Below are 22177 nucleotides of genomic sequence, written 5' to 3' on the forward strand. Positions count from 1 at the left end.
AGAAAAAGCTCAAATCATTTTGCAGGAAGATGACACAAAGTAAAATATTCCAGTAACAATCATGGTTTTCAAATTAACTATTTTAAAATTTATGAACAATTTCTTTATAAAGAATGTGATGGACCTTTCTTCTTGTATCTCGTTCGGCCTCTGGCTGGCTGGCTCATCCAACTAATGTCACTTTTACTCATTTGGTAAAGATGCAAACAAAAATTTAGCATTAGCTCTCAGGTGTAGCATTATTTAGCACCAAGTTTTGCTTTTCTAAATAAACAAACTTCCAAATAATTCTCAACTCTACAAATTATTTTTTCACAATCAGAAAATAGAATGCTTATGTTAAAGTCAAAGTTTTAACAAGTTTAACTGGAACAATTTCAGGAACAATAAATCATTTAGAATACAAAATGACCACTGAGGCATTCTAGCGTCAATTCTCCAGCAAAACAAAATCCCCACATTTCCAGTTAAAGAACAGGATTTTTTTTTAAATGTGCATTTCTAAATTTCTCATCAAATAATGTCATTTGAAAACTGCAAAGGCTTTTGCATTTTTCTAAGATTAATCTTACTTTAGTTTACAAAAAAACCTAACTTGTTACAATCATGCAATTGTAATCATTGCAGATGCTATCCCAGATAAGCAGCCCATTACCAGGTTTCATGTTGAGATACTGTGGCATTCCCACGTCTGGTGTATTACTTATGCTGCTATGATATTTGCACAAAAATATTATCAAACATTAAGTTAAAACAAACAGCTATATTAATTGCTTTCTTTTGTAACAGTCTTCAATATTGTTAAATACATTTATTGCTGAAATCCTGGTGGTGGGCGGGATGGGAAATTCAGCCATGCAGCTAGAGCACCTCTTCCTCTCCCAAACTGTGCTGCAATAGGATAATCCCTCAAATTGGATGCTGAAACATAGCTTTTATCTATGGTATACAAAAAAAAATTATTTCAAGTTAAGCTGTACATTGTGTTCAATACATATTTTAATGCTTAAAAGGTTGTGAAAGCATAATTTACTGAGAAATCACTGGCCCCCTACCTAGATTTCTTTTTGAAACAACTAATTTGCATCATAGTGAACCAATTTAAAATGCAATTCAATTGCCATACACATATATTATTTATTAAAAATCATTCTCGCCACTGGAGCACAATACAGACTGCAGACTCTGGATTGCATTTACTTTGACCCTGGACGAATCACACACTTTCATTTGTTTTGGAATATTTACTGGAATTCAGTTTGAACTGTTTGAAAGAATCAACTTGGTAGCGTTTTAAAAATGGTCAAAGTAATACCTGTATATTGTCTTTTTAAAAACTGAATTATAGATCTATTTCATGATTCAAGCTTTCAGCATTGCATCTCACTCTTGATATTAGTTTGCCCAACATTCAAAAGTACGTGAACATGGAGGCGGCAATTCAGCTAACTAGCTCGCCCTTCCACTGAAACCATAACAGCATTTAACTGGCTCTTGAATAAATGCCTATAATGTTCTGAAGTCCAGAGCGATGTCAGAGCTATAGTTGAAAAAACAACCAAATAGCCAATCCAAAAATATCTATGGGCATAATATTCAACCAACAGTTTGCAGCATATGGGACGCAACAGAATCTTAAATATTTTGTTTGTGATGAATTGGTACTATTGGCCACTGCACTGAGATTTTAGTTTTACTGAACTGAGTTAAAGATCAATTTTAGAAGAGAAAATGTCAACTTCGGTCTAATGGAAACAGATCTATTAAAGTCAATGTTTTGAGTATATACTAAGTCCCATATTTTCTTTGCATTAAATTGAAATTTAGGATAATTAAGGCAGTTATTAAGTATTCAGGAAAAATAATTTTTGCTTACCACTGGAGATGCTAGAAGCTGTAGCTTCAATGGGTAAATGAAAATATCGGCTGGTCATATTATTTGCAGAAGATTTTGATTGCTTTCAAAAGATCAGAAAATTAGTTTCAATTTTGCTTTTTTTTTTTTGCTGATTCATTTAAACTTCCTTTCTGTCATCTTCCCCTCCTAAAATATCATCCTTTTTCTCACTAACTATAGTTCCACAGATGCTTGTATGTAGTATCTTACACAATTAGCCACTCATGGCATGAGAACCTGTAGAAGGATTGCCTCGGCCATGGGAGAAGTCACAACTGAGCTCAATCCCAGCTTTAGTAGATGTCTGCTTGTGTTTTCCACTGAGGAGATACAGGAAATCCTGACTGATTTTTTCCCCCTCCATAGGATTCATAATGCCACCCCAACAGAGATTTGCCAACTCATCATAGATTAAGGGTTGAATCTGGAACCTTTCTGGTCTGCATTACTGCATCTACATGTTTATCGAGTGAGCCATCAGGTGATTGTTTAATAGATCTGAAGATGTGAACAACCTTTTGATTTATAGTGCCAGCAATCGAGATTTATTTTTATTATAGGCAGATCTGGGAAGTTCCTTAAACACTTAAGAGTACAGTGAAAACACAAAGTGTGCAATATACTTGAAAAATGCTGACTCCCAGTCACATGGCAATTTTCTTTTAATCCAGATGAAAGGATGATGGTGGTAGAAAAATAGAATTGAATGGCAGTAACAGTAATGGGGAGATGATGGCATAGTGGTAATGTCACAGAACTCACTCGTAATCCAGAGGCCCAGACTAATGCCTGGTGGAATTTAATTTCAATTAATTAATAAAAATCTGGAACTGAAAGCTACTCTCCGTAGTGGTGGCATGAAACTATCAATTGTCGTAAAACCCCATCTCGTTCACTAATGTCCTTTAGGGAAGGAAATCTGCCATCCTTGCCCAGTCTGGCCTACATGTGACTCCAGACCCACAACAATGCTGTTGACTCTTAACTGCCCTAGCAAGCCACTCAGTTGTCAAGGACAATTAGGGATGGGCAACAGTGAAATTTGCAATCATGCAAAAGGTATTCAATAATACACATCCTCCATCACCCATTTTAGAAGAGCCACTTAATAAGTGTGCCACCTTCAAGTCTCTCAGAACGTATTTCTATGGTCTCCGGATGAGAATAATGGCTAGTTCTGTATTGTGAACTACCATCGAGTAACACTGGGCCAACACTGGAAGCCCCCAATACCTAGAAAAGATGCTTTGTCTGTTCTATAATCACTAATCTGATTATCAAATGCTAACATTTAAAATACTTTGGGAGACATCAAGATAGCAATGATATAGAACTGTTAAAAGGTTTTCAAATGAGTACATTCACTATCTTTTTTTCTGCCAAATGGGAAAAAAATCTACTGCATTTTATGCTTAAAGTTAATTTGTTCAAATAATTGATCACAAAAAAAACTTTAAATCAGAAAAATATCTGAGCAATAAACTATTGAAGAAATACCTGGTAATAACGGTCCAGTACTAGCACTTTAGGATTCAACTTAGTGCCGTAAGTTAACTCTTTTTTTGGGATGTGTGCTGATGTAATCTCAAATTCATAGATGGAAGCCAAAGAATCACTGATGCAGTACCTAAAATGTGCAGTAAAGGTGATCAATAATCTGCAAATGTATCGTGATTATTTTTGGTGGCTATTTTGGCCACTCCATTTTACTGGAATACCAGTGCACTACAGATCCTTGACTGAAAGTCACATTAATTCAGAATGGTGCAATAAATTGTGGGTACAGCACAAAAAAGTAGCCAAATGAAAGAAAAGGAAGACTTGCATTTATATAGCACCTTTCATGACCACCGGGCGTCTCAGCGCTTTACAACCAGTGACGTCATGCAGGAGACGTGGTAACCAGTATTCGCACAGCAAACCCCCACAAACAGCAATGTGATAATGACCAGATAATCTGATTTTCTGAGATGTTGACTGAAGGATAAATATTGGCCAGGACACTGGGGATAACTCCCTGCTCTTCTTCGAAATAGTGCCATGGAATGTTTTACATCCACCCAAGCAAGCAGACGGGGCCTTGGTTTAACGTGTGATCTGAAAGATGGCAGTTACGACAGTGCAGCACTCCCCCAGTACTGCATTGGAGCATTAAATGCAATGGGTAGAGTAGTGCACTGAAATCAGTAATTCTATCACTGCTGTTCTTCGCCACTAGAGTTACTATTCTGTACAATATAGAAATATGAATGGAAGCAAAAAGCCTTTCAAAGTTAATCAATCAACTTTACTATAGTACCTCATATAGCAGGCACAGAATACTGATTTACTTTTCACACCAACTGCATAATTCCCTGATTTTGTTAGCCGGTTATAAATTGTGATTTAAAATGGTCATTCACTACTTCTTAGCACCTGATGCTTTCTTCCACCTCCTGTGAGCCATGATTTAGAGATACTGGATGAAACTATTGCAACAGGAAGTCATTGGAAAAAATGTTTGCAGTACCATAACAGAAAATGTTTTCTCACAAATAGGAAACAGATACAACTGGCTGCTGCAAGCTCTAGGAGATAATATGAAAATGTCCCATTAATATAGGGCACAGGAAAAGGAATATACATAGGTACTAAATGTTCTTAAAGTGATAGAAGCTCCTACAATGTCATACCTTTACTGACCACCGTATCAACATTCCAGAGAACAACTATAACCAGCAATTTTCCTGGATTAAATGTCAAGAATCTCACTTACGCATATTTCTTGGTTGTTGCTAAGGCACAATACACTACGTCATGCTCATCATGCCATTTACACCTTAGGGGAAAAAATAGAGGTAAACATTTATAAGCTCAATAAATTCCTAAGAATCGCACTGACTCCATAAATTGTAAAGTAACCTACTGCAGATCAGACCTACCATTAGTGAACTAGATGAACGGAAACATCCTGGAAAAAAAAATCACAGCAAAACTAACTAGTACACAGAAGTTCTTTTTTGCTCAGAAAGAATTGATGTTGCAGCCTTTGTTGGATATGTAGTATTGGAGCAGTGGGCAGCTGGGAGCACAGCAGGCATAGGAAGTATCCAATTTGCAGCAGTTACAAATTCAGCAGCATACATAACAGAACCAGTTATCAGAGCATGACAGAGAAGTACTGTAAAAGAGACTGCAATTCCAGTAAACAAGCTGACCTACAAAGACTTGCAAGGGAAAAATGAGCCAATGCAATGCACTTCCAGTAACAGTGAAGGCCACCATCACCCTTTCACAGGCATCATAGCAGGAACTGGTTTTCATTTTGAACACAGACACCTTCTTTCTGCACAATAAGTGAACAGACTAAAAAAAAAACTAGTGAAAATTAATGCATTTTATTAAATTGAGAGATACAGTGTAGGTGTTTTATATGTCTTCCCAATACGCTGCCTCTTATGTTTGAAGAGCTTTTCTGTGTTTGTTGTGCATTTGCCCTAACCCGAGTGCTCCTCTTGGCTGACTGGTAATATTGGTGATGGCTGCATAGCTAACTAGACCAGTTAAATGGATACAGAAGACCCACTACCTGTATCTGCGATTAACAATAATACACCTGCATCAGTGCTGAAATCCCCTTTATGAAGTTGCTATGAGCTCATTACATTCCGAAGCACCTGTTACTGAAACAAGTACAAACAGCTCCTCCTCTAACACTCCAGGCTCATCACTTTTGCAGGAAGTTTCCTCACCATCATCAATGATCAACCTGAGCATAGAACAGTGAGCATCTATGAAGTCTTGAAATCACACCTTCCTGCTTGGTTTGTGCCATGAAGCTTATGTAACTGAATTTCCCACAGCGACTACCACTGACCTTGTCTTTTTGTCAATAGCAGACTACGATGTAGACGATTACTCCAATATTACTAAGGGAAATGGCAGTATATATCTAGATGTTAAACTCACTCACACTACCCTGGCCAACTTCCACTCTTATACAGAAGGTAGGTGACTCCTGCATATAGTCCTGCTGATGTACCAGCTTTCATTTTGAAAACAGGCCCGTTGAAGTCAATAGGTGCACTTAGCCTGTTGGAACTCTACCATACATCAGCTAGCCAATCAACCCCCAGTACCTCTGCTGCAACCCCCTCATCACTGCTCTGTCCCTCACCATTTGCTTCTTCATCAACTTCACTATAATCTTAAAATGAAAGGTAGCGTTGTCTGTGCTAGTGACAGCTTAAGTTGTTGGTTGTGATAGCACTGTATTGAGCAGTTTTAACTGCAGGGTTGTTTTCACTGCTCTTTGAAGGGAGCAGGTAGTATATTATGAATAAACAAGCACGTTTAGTTTCAACAGCACAGCCCAGTTATCTGCATCAGTACAGCACTGTCATGACTCAATTTTGAGCAGATGAGCATAGTGCACGGATATGTACATATTCCCATACTAGTATCTTCCTCTGCACTCTGAGGCTGCCATCCCCCATCAAAACCAACCTCACACTGTTCCATGACAGTGTCAATGAGGACTTGCACTGTCTAGTTGTTAAAAACAAGTCTGCTGTTGAGACAATCTCAACAGAAACACTGTACTGCACAGTTTCAATATGCATATCAGTTCAGTGTTTAAGTAGCTAATCAGACATTGAAGGATCACTAAAGATGTCGCATTAAATGGCATCTTGGTAATTATGTGGTTAGTTTAAGAAAGAGCAAAAGGATTTATAACTTTGTACAAATCACTGGGAAGATCACGTATGGACCTGTACACATAGCTAATCATTTTCCCCAGTCATGTACAGAAACAAAGAGAAGGAGCATTTGTGAAAGTCTGTTTGTGACATGACCAGGAAGTTGGGTTCATCTGATCCTGAAAGTGGTGACAGTTCTAGAAAGTCCAGCACCCTTTCCTCAAACAGATCTTAATTTCTTTGATCTTCATGAAGTACTGACTGGGGCACTTATATCCTGCATCTTCAGATCTCTTTCTGTCAAGTAATCTGTATTAGAATAGTCAGGTCTTAACTTTGGGGAATGACGCACAATGCCCTTTATGTGAGCACTTTCACAAATTAATCAGTTAGGACTGTGCACATGGACAACAGCCAATAACCATCTAAGAGCAGCACAATTCAAGATGTCAGAATAAAAGGACGCTTCATTACACCTGACTGAAAGCATGAGGAAAAGCCAATCATTTCTTATGTTCTTATGTAATTTAAAAGGGGTGTATTTTTAATACACGTACCTAGTATTAGTGGCATAATCCCAAACCATTACATCCAGCATTCTCTCCACACTGGCTTTGGAAGGTTTTTCTTTTAGTTTGTGCTCGTAAAGTTTCTCTATCAGTTCTTCTAGCTCAAAAACATTCACTGGAATAGTACTACCTGTTATAAAAATTTATAAAATTAGGAAATCGAACTGAAGAAAACAATGGATTATCAGTCACCCCTTTTATTTCTATAGGAAAAAGCATAAAATATTCTGTAAATAGCTGTCAACCATAAGGCACATTGCACTCATTAAAAAGAAAAAGAGAGACCTCCGCAACTAACAAATAAAGAATGAGTTCAATAAATTCTGGGAGTGCCCTCTTCAACTGAAGGGGAGCACCCTGAGAGTCAAACTACCTCTTACTCTTCAATTCACCAGTAGCAACTGAACCTTCAGTCACCTAGGCCCCAAGGTCTGGAATCCACTCCATGAACCCCTTTCCATGCTGACCTCTCCTCTTTACGACCTCATTAAAACCCATCCCTTTGACCACACTTCAAGCCATACCTCAACTTTTCCTTCTTTAGCTTGGCATTCATTAATTCCTTATAACAGATGCAGCATGGGGATTTTTTTTATATTAAAGACGCTATATAAATGCTGTACCACTAAGGCGATGTATGTCAGTAGTCAGGCAAGCAATAATTTTGGGCGTCAAAAAAAAAATCAGATTCTGCGAATGTATAATTCTTTCCACTAAAAATAGAGTACGTCAAACAAAAATGTATGCGCCAAGGCTTTTTTTCCACTTTCAAGTAATGAAAAGTAAAACAGGAGACACTGCTGAAAGACAATTATACACCAAAGCACAACACTATCAAGATACCACGAATCCCAGCTCTATGTCCACAATGTTGATAATATTGCCAACTGGTTCAGTCCGACACCAGCAAAAAATTTATAATGATATCCCAAGTTACACAGCACACCACCACTCAAACGAGGGAACAAAAAACTTTGCATTAACATTTTAGTCACTGGCTGATTACTGATGGTAAAAAGTTCACCAGCAATGAGCTATCGTCCTAATAATGTTTTATTAGCACCAGAAATGTACAAACAGTCCTGAGGACCCTCAGTGTTATAAAGATTAAAATGAAGTTCAGTGCTATGACCAGGTGAGAAAGAGGTCCAGCCTTCACCTCGTCTTACTGTAACAGGGTTTAAATTTTAAACACACCGTGTTTTTAGCTCCCTCTTGGTGAAACCTTGTTCACCGCTTTCCAATTATAAGGCAAAGAAACCAGAACAGGTTTTTTCAGGCTTAAAGAAGAAAAGTGAAATTTATTAAACTTAAACTCTAATTCGGTTTATGCCTACGGATACACGACGTGCCCACGCCAGCATGCATATGCGATACACACATGCAGATAGGGACAGAAAGAGAAGAAAAATAAAGTGGAAAAGTCTGAGACAATCTCTGAAGCGGATTTTTTGTTACTGTACTTCGGGCTCACTGTAGAGTTCTTGATTGTAGATAGATCTTGCTTTTCGTTGGGGCCCAGTATTCTTTTTAAACCTTGTTCGCTGTAGGAGACTTTTCTCTCTTGTGGTTCATGTGTCTTCAGTGAGTTTTGGAGTTCCGTGAGAAAGAGATGGGAGCTGGCAGACACGCAGAAGGTCTTTTTCAGTCCAGGAGCATTCTGCGTTCTGCCGACTCTCAATTCAAACTGTACCATTCAGAAAAAAAACTCACTGCCAAGCAGGTTAGACATGTGACTCACTGGTTTGACCATGTCTGTTTGTGGATTGTATTGGAGCAGGGGATAGCTCCTTTGTTCCACGCATTGTCTGTTAATATGCAAAAATGTCTTTCCAGCCAGGGGCCTGGCAACCCTTTGTCACAGGCCTTCTCTTCTTCCCAGCAACAATTTGAAATTTAATGTCCATGTGGTGAAATTAATGTGCCTCATTCTTGGCAGCTGGGGGCCTGCATGGCACCTTCACACCCAGGGGAATGAAATGTAATTTGAGGAAAGGCACATTGCATAAAAAGGGTCAAGAAAAATGTAAGATACAGAAAAAAAACCAAGCATTTCTTTCATTCAATCATATATCTTAGAGCTTATTAAAATTGCCTGTCTTTTCTTGGTGCTAGTGCTGCTTTAATTGCCCCCTTTTTGGCATCCCAGTAAGCATGTGGTTCTTTGGGAAGGTTTTTCTTCAGTTCTCCCATTTCCATGACTGCCTCGGGCCTTTGTTCCTGCCGAGGTCTGCCCCGGGGGGTGGGGAGGGGGGGGGGAAGTTAGATTTAATTAGCCTTAAATTGGAATATTTATCCAACTGAGTCAGTAGTGGGTGGGTCTATCCTGAACTCTCAGTGCTTTGCTGAGTCATGCAAAGGCTTTAGACTTCAGAGGATGGGTGGTTCCCTTTTCCTCTGACTGTGGGGGAGGATTCTTTGTTAATCGCCCCTTTGTTCTCTGGGACACTCCTGCCTACAGGTATGTATGCACACTCTATTGCACTGCCCTGTGGCACTTCGACTAGGTGAAGCAACACCCTCACGGTTTCTCTGCCCCCTAGAGGTCTTTCTTTATCTCTGCAGTTTCCTGTAAATGCTGTTATCAACTCTGGTGGGGTTTTTCTTGTGTCTGCATTTATGTATGAGGATGTGGGGTCTAACTTTTCATTTTTTGGGGTTGGCTGATCGGACAGTAGGGATTTTCATCTGGGATTCCTCCCGGACTACCATTAACCTGCCCTCTTGGTCACTTTTTTCCCTTCCCGTGTAACCTTTTGCCAGCCTGGTGCCTGCCTGTCCCTTTTTGTTCACGGTGGGGGTCCCTTACAGTTCACCAGCCCTCTGCTGGAGGGTCCTCCAAACACTGGTGCAGGACTTAGGGTTGCAGGTTTCACTGTAGGTTGAGGTTTCCCTGTAACCTGGCATATGTGGCAACTCTTGCAGTACTCCACCACATCTTTGTGGAGTTTTGGCCAGTCAAACTCTGTGGCACCATTAATTGGTGAACTACTGTTCACTCCCTGCTCTCAGGTCTGTGAGGAGAACTCCATTTCCTCATCAGTACCTCATTCTTTAAATAGTAGCAATCAGGGACTCCCTCTGCTTTACTTTCAGACTGGGCAGTCTGTGCTAACGCTTGCAATACTGGGTCGGCTCACTGAGCCTCAGCTAGGGCAAATACTTTTAATTCATTCCCTGGGTCTCCTAACTTTTCAAAGTAAGTCTCAGACAGGCAGACCTCATGGTCATCTGCCTGCAGTGCCAATGCAGTCTCCTCTATGGGAGCTGGTTTTATCATGTCCTGATCCACTTCTTCTTTGGCCTCCTTGTCTCGAGAGACAATGGGTAAGCGCCTCAAGGTGGTCAGTGGTTTGTGAAGCAGCGCCTGGAGTGGCTATAATGGCCAATTCTAGAGTGACAGACTCTTCCACAGGTGCTGCAGATAAAATTGGTTGTCGGGGCTGTTACACAGTTGGCTCTCTCCTTGTGCTTGTCTTTTTTCCTGCCAACTGCCAAGTCTCTTCGACTCGCCACACTTTAGCCCCGCCTTTATGGTTGCCCGCCAGCTCTGGCGATCGCTGGCAACTGACTCCCACGACTTGTGATCAATGTCACAGGACATCATGTCGCGTTTGCAGATGTCTTTAAAGCGGAGACAAGGACAGACTGGGTCTGATACCAGTGGCGAGCTCGCTTTACAACGTGTCCTTGGGGATCCTGCCATCTTCCATGCGGCTCACATGGCCAAGCCATCTCAAGCGCCGCTGGCTTAGTAGGGTGTATAAGCTGGGGATGTCGGCGGCCTCGAGGACTTCTGCCTTGGAGATACGGTCCTGCCACCTGATGCCAAGGATTCTCCGGAGGCAGCGAAGATGGAATGAATTGAGACGTCGCTCTTGGCTGACGTACGTTGTCCAGGCCTCGCTGCCGTAGAGCAAGGTACTGAGGACACAGGCTTGATACACTTGGACTTTTGTGTTCTGTGTCAGTGCGCCATTTTACCACACTCTCTTAGCCAGTCTGGACAGAGCAGTGGAAGCCTTTCCCATGCGCTTGTTGATTTCTGCATCGAGAGACAGGTTACTCGTGATAGTTGAGCCTAGGTAGGTGAACTCTTGAACCACTTCCAGAGTGTGGTCATCGATATTCATGGATGGGGTATTTCTGATCTCCTGTCCCATGATGTTCGTTTTCTTGAGGCTGATGGATAAGCCAAATTCTGTGCAGGCAGCCGCAATCCTGTCGATGAGTCTCTGCAGACACTCTTCAGTGTGAGATGTTAATGTTCATCGTCAAAGAGGGGTTCCCTGATGGGGACTTTCCGAACTTTGGTCGCTCTTAGACGGGCAAGGTTGAATAACCTGCCCCCTGATGTTGTGTGGAGGAAAATTCCTTCTTCTGAAGACTTGAACACGTGAGAGCAGCAGGGAGAAGATCCCAAACATTGTAGGTGCGAGAACACAGCCCTGTTTCATGCCACTCAGGATGGGAAAGGGGTCTGATGTGGCGCCGCTATGCTGAATTGTGCCTTTCATATAGTCATGGAATGAGGTGATGATACTTAGTAGCTTTGGTGGGCATCCAATCTTTTCTAGTAGTCTGAAGAGACCACGCCTGCTGACGAGGTCAAAGACTTTGGTGAGATCAATGAAAGCAACGTAGAGGAGCATCTGTTGTTCACGGCATTTCTCCTGTAGCTGGCGAAGGGAGAACAGCATGTCAATGGTCGATCTTTTTGCTCGAAAGCCACACTGTGCCTCAGGGTAGACACGCTCAGCCAGCTTCTGGAGCCTGTTTAAAGAGACTTGAGCGAAGACTTTCCCCACTATGCTGAGCAGGGAGATTCCACGGTAGTTGTTGCAGTTACCGTGGTCACCCTTGTTCATATAGAGGGTGATGATATTGGCATCACGCATGTCCTGTGGTACTGCTCCCTCATCCCAGCACAGGCAAAGCAGTTCGTACAGTGCTGAAAGTACGGCAGGCTTGGCACTCTTGATGATTTCAGGGGTAATGCCGTCCTAACCAGGGGCTTTTCCGCTGTCTAGAGAATCAATGGCATCACTGAGTTCCGATTTTGTTGGCTGTACGTCCAGCTCATCCATGACTGGCAGAGAGTGGGCTGCATTGAGGGCAGTCTCAGTGACAACATTCTCCCTGGAGTACAGTTCTAGGTAGTGCTCAACCCAGCAGTCCATTTGCTTGCGTTGGTCAGTGATTGTGTCCCCTGATTTAGATTTGAGGGGGGCAATCCTCATGATGGTTGGCCCAAAAACTCTCTTAATGCCATCATACATTCCTCTGATATTTCCGGTGTCAGGGGCCAGCTGAATATGACTGCATAGGTGTTGCCAGTAGTCATTTGCGCAGCGCCTGGCTGCTTTAAGAGCAACGGATGTTAACTCACTGGGGGCTTTCTTGTAGTTCAGCAGTGCAATGTGCTTAGCGGCTATGACAGGTTCCAGCTCTTCAGTGAGAGATTGAAACCAGTCTGCATTCCGCTTCACACGTTTGCCATAGGTGGTCATTGCTGAGTCATAGATGGAGTCTCTGATGTGGGCCCACTTGGTCTCTGCATCCCCTGTGGGAGTGTTTTGAAGGGCTTTTTCAAGTGAATTTAGAAACTTACGCAACTGCTGCGGATGAGAAATTCTGCTAGTGTTGATGCGCGGGCGGCCCTTGTGCTTGGAGTGATGCAGCTTCTTTGGTTTGAGGCTAACCTTGCTGCACACCAGGGAGTAGTCGGTGTCGCAGTCCGCACTGTAGAAGCTGCTTGTGATTTGAACACTGTTTAAAGAGGCTCGCCTTGTGACGATGAGGTCCAGCTGGTGTCAACGACGTGATCTTGGGTGCCTCCAAGAAACTTGGTGACAAGGTTTAGTGTCAAAGAATGAGTTCCACTACATATTCAGGAAAACTGCAAGGGTCCATCTCCCGCCACTGCCCTGGCTCTCTGACCTCCTGCAGTCTTTCTTTGACTACTGTGGGGGGGGGGGGGGGGGGGGGGCTACCACTTTCACCCCCGCCAGATTACCTAGGAGCAGGTCAACCCCGTCTACAGGTAAACTAGGGACAATCCCTACAGTCACCGGTCCTGAAACTCGGTCGCACCATAAGTGCAGGCATACACTGCCCTCCAATACCATTCACCACCATTTTGGTGTTCAATGCACTCTCTGGGGGAAAGGTTAGACCTTTTCCCAGTAAAAGGGATCTGGTGGCCTCTGTGTCCCTGAGAATCACTATGGGCTTGCTTGCCCCAGTCGAAGGGTATGGAGTTATTCTCCCTTCAGAAACAAAACCCGGATAACCTTCAGGAACCCACCTAAATTTTCTTGCACTTGCAGCAGTAGACATCCTGGGTTGCACTCTTACTGCAGTTAAAGCCAGAGCTTGTTCTGCTGTGCTTTCCACCAGGCTCCCTTCTTCACTGAGCTGGTGTGCCCTGATTAACCCTACCGGTTTTCCCTTTAGTTTCCAGCAGTCAGCTGGAAATGCCCTGCCTTCTTACAATGGAAGCACACAGGTCTCTGGGTCTCACTCTTGCTCACAGCACCTTCCTTTTTGGCTAGAGGAGAGCACGCAGTGTCTCCTGCTTTCCTTTCTCTGCCAGGACTGCCTGGGCAGAGCAATGTATTGTAGCAGGGGATAGCTCATTTGTCCCAAAAACTGCCGGTTAATATGCAAAAATGTCTTTCCAGCCAGGGCTTGGCAACCCCTTGTCACAGGCCTTTTCTTTACAATTTGAAATTTAATGTCCATATGGCGAAATTAATGTGCCTCATTCTTGGCAGGTGGGGGCCTGCATGACATTCAGAAACATGGCTTTGCACACCTTGAAAGTAGTGTTGGCCACAAAGGTGGTCTCGCGTGTCAAATTTTAGATCACATGAGGATCAATGACCTCAACACTGGATTCATCTGTATTTCTGAGCCTTGACACAGAAATTGCAGCATCATTAATGTACAATATAGCATCTTTTTAGTTAAGCATTATGCTTTAAGATTTTGCCTGAAAAATATCGAATTCAGCAATACGTACCCTAGTTACACGATACTCATTTGTATCAGCTGGCAGTTTATATCCTCTAACGTACAATAATATCGCTCAAATATATGCAGTTTAATTCCTTACAGGACATACTCCCACAACCACAATTAACTGGAACTAGCTTTCCCCAAGACAATAGACTTTTTCCATGTTCAAATTGTAAATTCAATAATCAGTACAAAAAAACAAATTGAGTACTACAGATCAGGAAAATCCCCATAAGGTTTTTCTGTTCATTATGATCCATATATTCTCATACTTGTTTAAAAAATAAACTGGTAAGAAAAATAACATAAAATAAAAACAAGAAATGCTGGAACCACTCAGCAGGTCTGGCAGCATCTGTGGAAAGAGAAGCAGAGTTAACGTTTCGGGTCAGTGACCCTTCTTCGGAAGAAAAATAACATACCTGCTTTGCTGGCTAACCAGTTCAGACACCAATTCACTCTGAAGCAGTCAGCCAACTAGAATTGAAAAACAGATTTCAATTTTTTTTTTAAATGAAAGTTGAGCATTTAAAATACATACAGGCTTATACATGAATAGTCTTTTTCTACCAAAACTGCTGGACTAGTGCTCAATCAATTGTCTGAATAATATCAATGGAAAGTATAGAGTTAAATTAGAACCAACTGATCAATGTAATTTTTAACTAAAAATTAGGACACTGACGATTGGCACTATTATAGTTTCTGGTTGATCCAACAGTAATACTGAGTATGGGGATTTTCAAATCAGATAAAAAGACAAGTTTAATCATGTATTTATTCCAATAACAAGCTCTTCAGGTGATAAAAACTAATTTAAACAAGTTTCACTAGTTGAGAAAGAAACCTGCATTTATGCAGTATCTCATGCCTCCCAAAAGTAGGTCAAAACATTTATGTATTGTTGAAATGCAGTAACTGCCACATGTAAAGATTTCGTAAAGCATGGAGTTTGTTGAAACAGTTGCAGAATTATAAATAATCTGGTCTAGTAATATTTGTCTAGCAGTTAACATTTCTTTGTATTTATACTCTCCGTGGCTCTCATGAAGCTACCAGGAGCAAAGCTTGGTGATCGTAACTCTATTTTCCCCCTCCCATATAACAGATACTTCTTAAAGTAAACAGTAGAATTTTCCCATGCAAAATTATATTACCTTGCAGTAAACTGGAAGGAAACCCTTGCTTCTAATTGGCCTCAGAAAAGCAAAGAACCGCTGAAAGATCTCACTGTAATTGGAACTCGCAAGTTCAAAGTTTGAAAGTGGAATTTTGTGAGTGGCGTCACCTAGCAAAGAAAATGTGTTTTAGAACCACAGAAAAATTACGGCACAGAAGGAGGCCATTCAACTCATCATGTCCGTACTGACTGAAGAAACTAGCCACCCAATCTAATCCTTCCAGTACCTGGTCCACAGCCTTGCAGGTTACAGCACTTCAGATGCATGTCCAGATACCTTTTAAAAGAATTGAGGGTTTCTGCCTCCACCACCATTCCTGGCATTTAATTCCAGACACACACCACCCTCTGAGTGAAAATAAAAACTTTCCTCATGTCCCCTCTAATCCTTCTACCAATTATTTTAAATCTGTGCCCCCTGGTAATTGAACTCTCCACTAGGGGAAACAGGTCCTTCCTATCTACTCTATCTAGGCTCCTCATAATTTTATACACCTCTAATAAGGTCACCCCTCAGCCTCCTCTGTTCTAAGGAAAACAACCCTAGCCTATCCAATCTATCCAATTTTGGACTGCATCAATTTACTTTTACATAATCACCGAGAACTAGTTAGTGACCTGTCAAAGATTCCTCCTGTGAATTTTCTGTTTTTCTATTCTATGAAACAATGAACTGAATACTTGTATGATTTCTAAAATAATTTATTTGACCATTCCCAATCAAGCTCTAGCACTTAACTAGCAGAAAAACTGACCTTTGAAGACAAAGGCCAATTGTTCCAGTGTTGGCCCCACCTCTAAAATGGACAATGAGACTTGGTAGACAGCCAAGTGCTTTCAAGTTCAAAAAAATACAAAAGTTACAATAAGGTACACTAGACAGAAATCAATAAAATTGAAGTGAGAGTGTTAAGAAAGGGGATAAAGTAGAGGAAAAGTAGAGGTAATACTTAAAAAAAAAATGTAGGTTTTGCATTTTGTAAAGTGTTACGACCGACTGGAAAACAGCCAAATTAAACACTCTAGTAACCCCCAGAATAAAACAGACCAAATCAGGTATCTTTAGACAACAAATTAATTATCAATACTAAATCTTAAACACTATTAAGATAATCCCATGTCTAAAGACTTTATAACTTATTTTATCTAACTCCCCCATTCACACACATATATTCAAAAATCACAGTTAACAGGTTTCTTTAAAAAAAAGTTTTAAAAATTAGCTGTTTAAGAATAAATAAGCAAGTCATTGTGGGTTACGTTCCTGATGGACGAGGTATTCTAATGTGAATACAATCAACTGCTGCACGAAGTCTTCACTTGGATTTGATGAAGCAGTTTTGATAGGCATTCAAACTCTTTGGCTGCAGCAGGCATCAACAGTTCCTTCAGCAATACCAAATGGTCTCTTAAAAGGGTTATTTCCTCTTCAGGCAATTAGTTCGGCTCGTAGTTCCTTGCAGAATTTCTGCGGAGAGAGAATGGACAGCACTTTTCTCTTCAGTACGCTTCACTGGCGAGTCTGGTTCAGACTGGTTTTTGCCAATTTTACACACAGTCACATCGAAACATTATACCATGCGACCCCTCTCTCCTGCTGTTGCCGAGATAACAAAATGCAGCTGTGGCACACTGTGCCCCCAGAAATCCAAAACTACTCTCCCTGTCTTAAAGGCATACTGTTCTAATTTGAGGAGAAAAATAATACAAGTCTGTGACAAAAGTTATTACAATAATAAAGCTATTGATACTTGAGTGACCAGGGTCTGCAATCTGGTCAGAGCAATGCAAGCAAATACCTTCCCCACAATACTTAACAAAGAGATGCCTCGGTAATCGTTGTAGTCACTGCGATCCCCCTTATTTTTGTACAAGGTGACTGTCTGCATCAAATATGTCTTAAGGCACAAATCTTTCCTTCCAACAGAGAGACAAAAGTTCATGGAGCTGCTGCAGCAGTGCCAGTTATCCACTTTTGATGATTTCAGGTGGAATACCATCATATCCTGGGGCTCTACTACTAGCAAGATGGCCTTGTTGAGCTCTACTATGGTGGGCTTGCTATCCAGCTCCTCCATAACAGGGAAGGCTAGAATGGCGCTGAGAGCTACTTCAGTGACAACGTTCTGCATTGCGTAGAGTTCACGTTAATGCTCTACCCACCTTTCTATTTGCTTGCTAGGGTCAGTGATGATCATGCCTGTCTTTGTCTTCAAGGGAGCTGATTTAGTTACCACTGGGCCTGTTGCCTTAATTCCTTCATACATCCCTCTAGCATCCCTGGATTCAGTAGCAAATTGTATGCGGTTACAAAGTTTCAACCAATATGATTGGCACAGTGGTGAGTAGTCTGCCGAGACTTATTTCTGGCAGCTCAGAGAGCATCTAGGTTTTGTTTGTTGGGGACTTGCTTGTAGGGCTCTCCTCTTAGTTGCAGTAACTGGATCCATTTCAGTCCAATAAGCCTCAAACCAGTCAGCATTCCTCCAATCTCATTTCCTATGTGCAGTGAATGCAGAGTTACAGATGGTAATGCACAGATGATCGTATTTTGACACCGCACTCTGGATTTGGGCACTGTTGTCCAAAAGAGCCTGATCAAGGATGCTGACAAACTGTTGGATCCTTTTTGGGTCAGAGGTATGGCAAGTGTTGATCCAAGGACAACTTTTCTACATCTATCCTGAGTCTCAGTGTGGCTTCAGAGCTGCTAGATCAACAGTTCACATGATTTTCTCACTTTGGCAGTTACAGGAGAAGTGCTACAAGCAGCACAGACCTCACCAAGGCCTTTGATCTTGTCAGCAGAGATAGTCTTCAAACTGCTACCAGAAACTAGGCTTCTCTCCTGGACTCTTGGGCATCATCTCTCCACCAGAACATGCACAGTTCCATCAGTTACAAGGGAGGAACATCAACGCTTTCAAGATCAGGAGCGGGGTAAAGCAGAGCTGGGTCCTCGCGCCAAATCTCTTTGGCATATTCTTCTCCACACTGCAATTATACGCTTTTGGTGACTCAAATGGGGGTCTCCACCTTGATATCAGAACTGACAGCAAGCTGTTCAACTTGGCAAGACTGCGTGCCAAGACCAAAGTGCATAAAGTACTAGGCCGTGAATTGCTGTTTGCTGGTGACACTGCGCTGACATCTCAATGAAGTTCACTTGCAGCAATTTGTAGATCGGTTCTCCCGGGCCTGCAAGGAGTTTGGACTGACAATCAGCATCAGGAAAACCAAAGTTATGGGCCAGGCGTAGAGACTGCACCTTTCATCAACACTGACGACCTCATTTTGGAGGTCTTCGACAGCTTCATATACTTTGGATCAACAATCACCTGAGCCTTGATGCCAAAATCAGCACCAGGATTGACATGACAATTTTGCCAAGGCTGCAGCTAAGACGATGACTGTGGACCAACAACAAACTAACTGAAAATACAAAGCTCTGCATGTACCAGGCTTGAAATTCTCAGCACCCTCCATTACAGTAGTGAAGTATGAACAACTTATGCAAGCCAAGAACAGCAGCTGAACAGCTTCCACCTCTGCTGCCTCAGACTGATTTTGGGCATCTCCTGGGAGGACAGAGTGCCGAATATGGAAATACACCAGCGTGCAGGGGTCCTCCAGCATGTTTGCCCTCGAGTCAGTGGCGACTCCACTGGCTGGGTCATGTGCGCCGAATGGATCATAGCCGCATCCCCAAAAACATGCTGTGAGCCTGCTATTAGCATGAGACCAAAAGTCTGCCCACATCTGCAATACAAGGATGGCTACAAGCATGACCTCAAGTTGACTGGGATCAGTGTCGATGCATGGGAAGCCCTTGCTGCTGACTGGAGTTCCTGGAGAATGTCAGTCGGGAAGGGCATGGAAGAAGCAGAGGACAAAAGAAACTACCAGATGGCGGGAGACAGAGCCTGGAAGGAAAAAAACATCAGTTGACCGCAGGCCAACGATATTCATCTGTGCCAGCTGTGGAAAGGATTGCCACTCACGAGTTGGCCTCTACAGCCACAACAGGCAATGTTCAACTCAGAAATACCACACACCCTGTGCGCAGGCCATCACCTTTCAAGATGGACAGATGCCTACTACTAGTACTGATACAGGAGTAGTTTTATTTCTATATTTTGGGTCAATTTGGTATTACAGTGTTAGATGCAGGCTTGGAAATATAAGCCAACCAAGGGAGAAAGGAATTTTCCTAACTCAGAACTTACAGCACAGCAAGACACCATTTGGCCATCATCCATGTTGCATCACTATGAAAGAATTATACACTTAGTTCTATTCCCTTCTTTGTCCTTTCCGCAAACCCTTTTATATTTTTCTGTTTCAAATATTTCTCCGCTTTTAAAAGTTACTATAGATTCTGTTTCCACAAAGAAGTACAACAGATAGAAAAACAGTGACTATCAGGTCCAAGAACTGTGCGAAAGCTCAGTATGGTGTGCGACTTGGAGGTGAACTTGCAGGGAGTGATGTTTCCATGCATCTTGTTCTTCTAGGTGATACAGGTCGTGGATTTGAAAGGGGATATTGAAAAGAGCCTTGGCAAACTGCTGCAGTGCATCTTGTAGACAGTACACATGCTTCCACTGTATGCCAGCTGTGGTGGCAGTGAACGTTGGTGGATGGGGTGCTGATCAAGCAAGCTGCTTGGTCCTGGATGGTGCTCAGCTTCTTCAGTGTTGTCGGAGCCACACTCATCTAGAGTAGTGCGAAGTATTCCATCACACTCTTGACTTATGCCAGATGGTGGACAGGCTTTGGGAAGTCAGGAGGTGCATTACTCGCTGCAGAATTCCCAGCCTCTGACCTGCTCTTGTAGCCACAGTATTTATATGACTGGTCCAGTTCAGTTTCTGGTTGATGTCAACTGCGCCCCCCCCCCAGAAAGTTGATGGCAGGGGATTCAGCAATGGTAATGTTGTTGATCGTCATGGGATGATTAGATTCCCTCTTGTTGGAGAGTGTCATTGCCTGACACTTGTGTGGCACGAATGCTGCTTGCCATTTATCAGGCCAAGACTGATTGTTGTCCCGGTCTTGCTGCATGCAGGCAAGGATTGCTTCAGTATCTGAGATGTTACAAACGGTACTGAATACTGTGCAATCATCAGCATACATCCTCACTTCTTACCTTATGATGGAGGAAAGGTCATTGATGAAGCAGCTGAAGATGGTTGGGCTGTGGACACTATCCTGAGGAACTCCTGCAGCAATGTCTTGGGACGGAGATGATTGGCCTCCAACAACCGTAATCATTTTCCTCTGTACTAAGTAGAATTCCAACCAGCGGAGTTTCACCCCCGCCCCCATCGATTCCCAATGATATAAATTTTGCTAGGACTTGATGCCACACCGTCAAACGCCTTGATGTCAAGGGCAGTCACTCTCACCTCAGCTACGGAATTTAGCTCTTTTGCCCATGTTTGGATTAAGTTTGTAATGAGATCTGGAGCCGAGTGGTCCTGGCAGAACCCAAACTGAGCATTGGTCAGCAGATTATTGTTGACTCAGTACTGCTTGATAGAACTGTCAATAACACCTTCCATCACTTTGTTGATGATTGAGAGTAGAATGGGGTGGTAATTGGCTGGATTGGATTTGTCCTGCTTTTTGTGGACAGGACATATGTGGGCAATTTTCCATATTGTCAGGTAGATGCCAGTGTTGCAGCTATACTAGAACAGCTTGGTTAGAGGCACAGCTAGTTCTGGAGCACAAGTCATTAGCATGACTGCTGGGATGTTGTCGGGGCCCATAGCCTTTGCTACGTGCAGTGAGGATGGGGATGTTTGTGCAGCCCCCTTTCCAGGCAGTTGTTTAATGGTCCACCACCATTGACAACTGGATATGGCAAGACTACAGAGCTTTGATCTTATCCGTTGATTGTGGGATTGCTTAGCTCTGTCTATAGCAAGCTGCTTCCAGTGCTCAGCAGGCCTGTCGTCCTGTGTTGTAGCTTCAGAAGTTGGCACCTCACTTTTTAGGTGTACCTGGATGCACAAGCAACATGACACCAAAAGACAGGTTCGGCAAGGACAGCAGAATTACTGCCACCTCATTCCTCGAGTGCTCCGTTGATATAGCCTAAGCCATAAACCCCAATCTCCTGACACTAAAAGCATTGTGTAGCAGTAAGAGGTTAGGATCACATGTGAGAAGGTTTTTTTTAGATAAAACTGGCAATCATGATAAGACATTTTATTGGTAAAGAATAATGACTGGACAAATTGGAATGAACAATTTAAATATTTGGTAATTCAACATGTATGTGTAATACTTCAATGGCGGCTGTTATCTTTCTCATATAGTTATTCATATTTGCAAGTATTATCTCGAAAAGGATATTAAAGTTGGATAATGTTGATCAGAACCAAGGGTTAATCAAGGTTTTTTGGTGTCTTGAGCGTGCAATGCACACTTCCTAGTTGAAAAAGTTGATGATTGCTTGCCTAATAGCTCGTACTGCTGGAATGCTACTGCAGTATCGGGGATGTCATCTCCACATTCTTCCTCTTTACCTTTACGCAGCTGGTAGACTCAATCCCTTTGTAATGGGCAAATTATGAATGATGCAACTAACTGCTAGAATTCTCAGACCTATTGCTGGACTGTGCAGAGAGGCTTCCCCAACCTATCCAGGCAACAAAAATGAGACTTCAGAATACAATGTTACTCAGAGACGATCCAACATGGTTTAACGCCAGCTGCCAATTCTTTGTGCCCATCTTGGGCTACTGTTCAGGGTGAATTTCCCCCTCAGTATATTTCATACTACAATTGTTAGAAAGTGCATCAATAGTCCTCCAGCTTGACC

At 42.3% G+C, this 22177-nt stretch overlaps 1 protein-coding gene across 2 annotated transcripts in view; it reads right to left on the minus strand.

Annotated features, from left to right (window-relative positions):
• The window catches only part of LOC137374169 (protein maelstrom homolog), a 37449-nt gene continuing 15272 nt past the window's right edge, over positions 1 to 22177 (minus strand). For both annotated transcript variants that reach the window (XM_068039955.1, XM_068039954.1), the window contains exons 6-12: positions 15323 to 15453; positions 14588 to 14642; positions 7134 to 7275; positions 4653 to 4715; positions 3395 to 3524; positions 1877 to 1958; positions 1 to 939 (exon numbers count right to left, since the gene is read on the minus strand). In XM_068039955.1, the coding sequence (XP_067896056.1) occupies positions 812 to 939; positions 1877 to 1958; positions 3395 to 3524; positions 4653 to 4715; positions 7134 to 7275; positions 14588 to 14642; positions 15323 to 15453 (731 nt within the window). In that variant the 3' untranslated portion in view covers positions 1 to 811. The remainder of the gene's footprint in view (positions 940 to 1876; positions 1959 to 3394; positions 3525 to 4652; positions 4716 to 7133; positions 7276 to 14587; positions 14643 to 15322; positions 15454 to 22177) is intronic.

The sequence above is a fragment of the Heterodontus francisci genome, chromosome 10 (assembly GCF_036365525.1).
Source record: "Heterodontus francisci isolate sHetFra1 chromosome 10, sHetFra1.hap1, whole genome shotgun sequence".
NCBI classification, from domain to species: Eukaryota; Metazoa; Chordata; class Chondrichthyes; order Heterodontiformes; family Heterodontidae; genus Heterodontus; species Heterodontus francisci.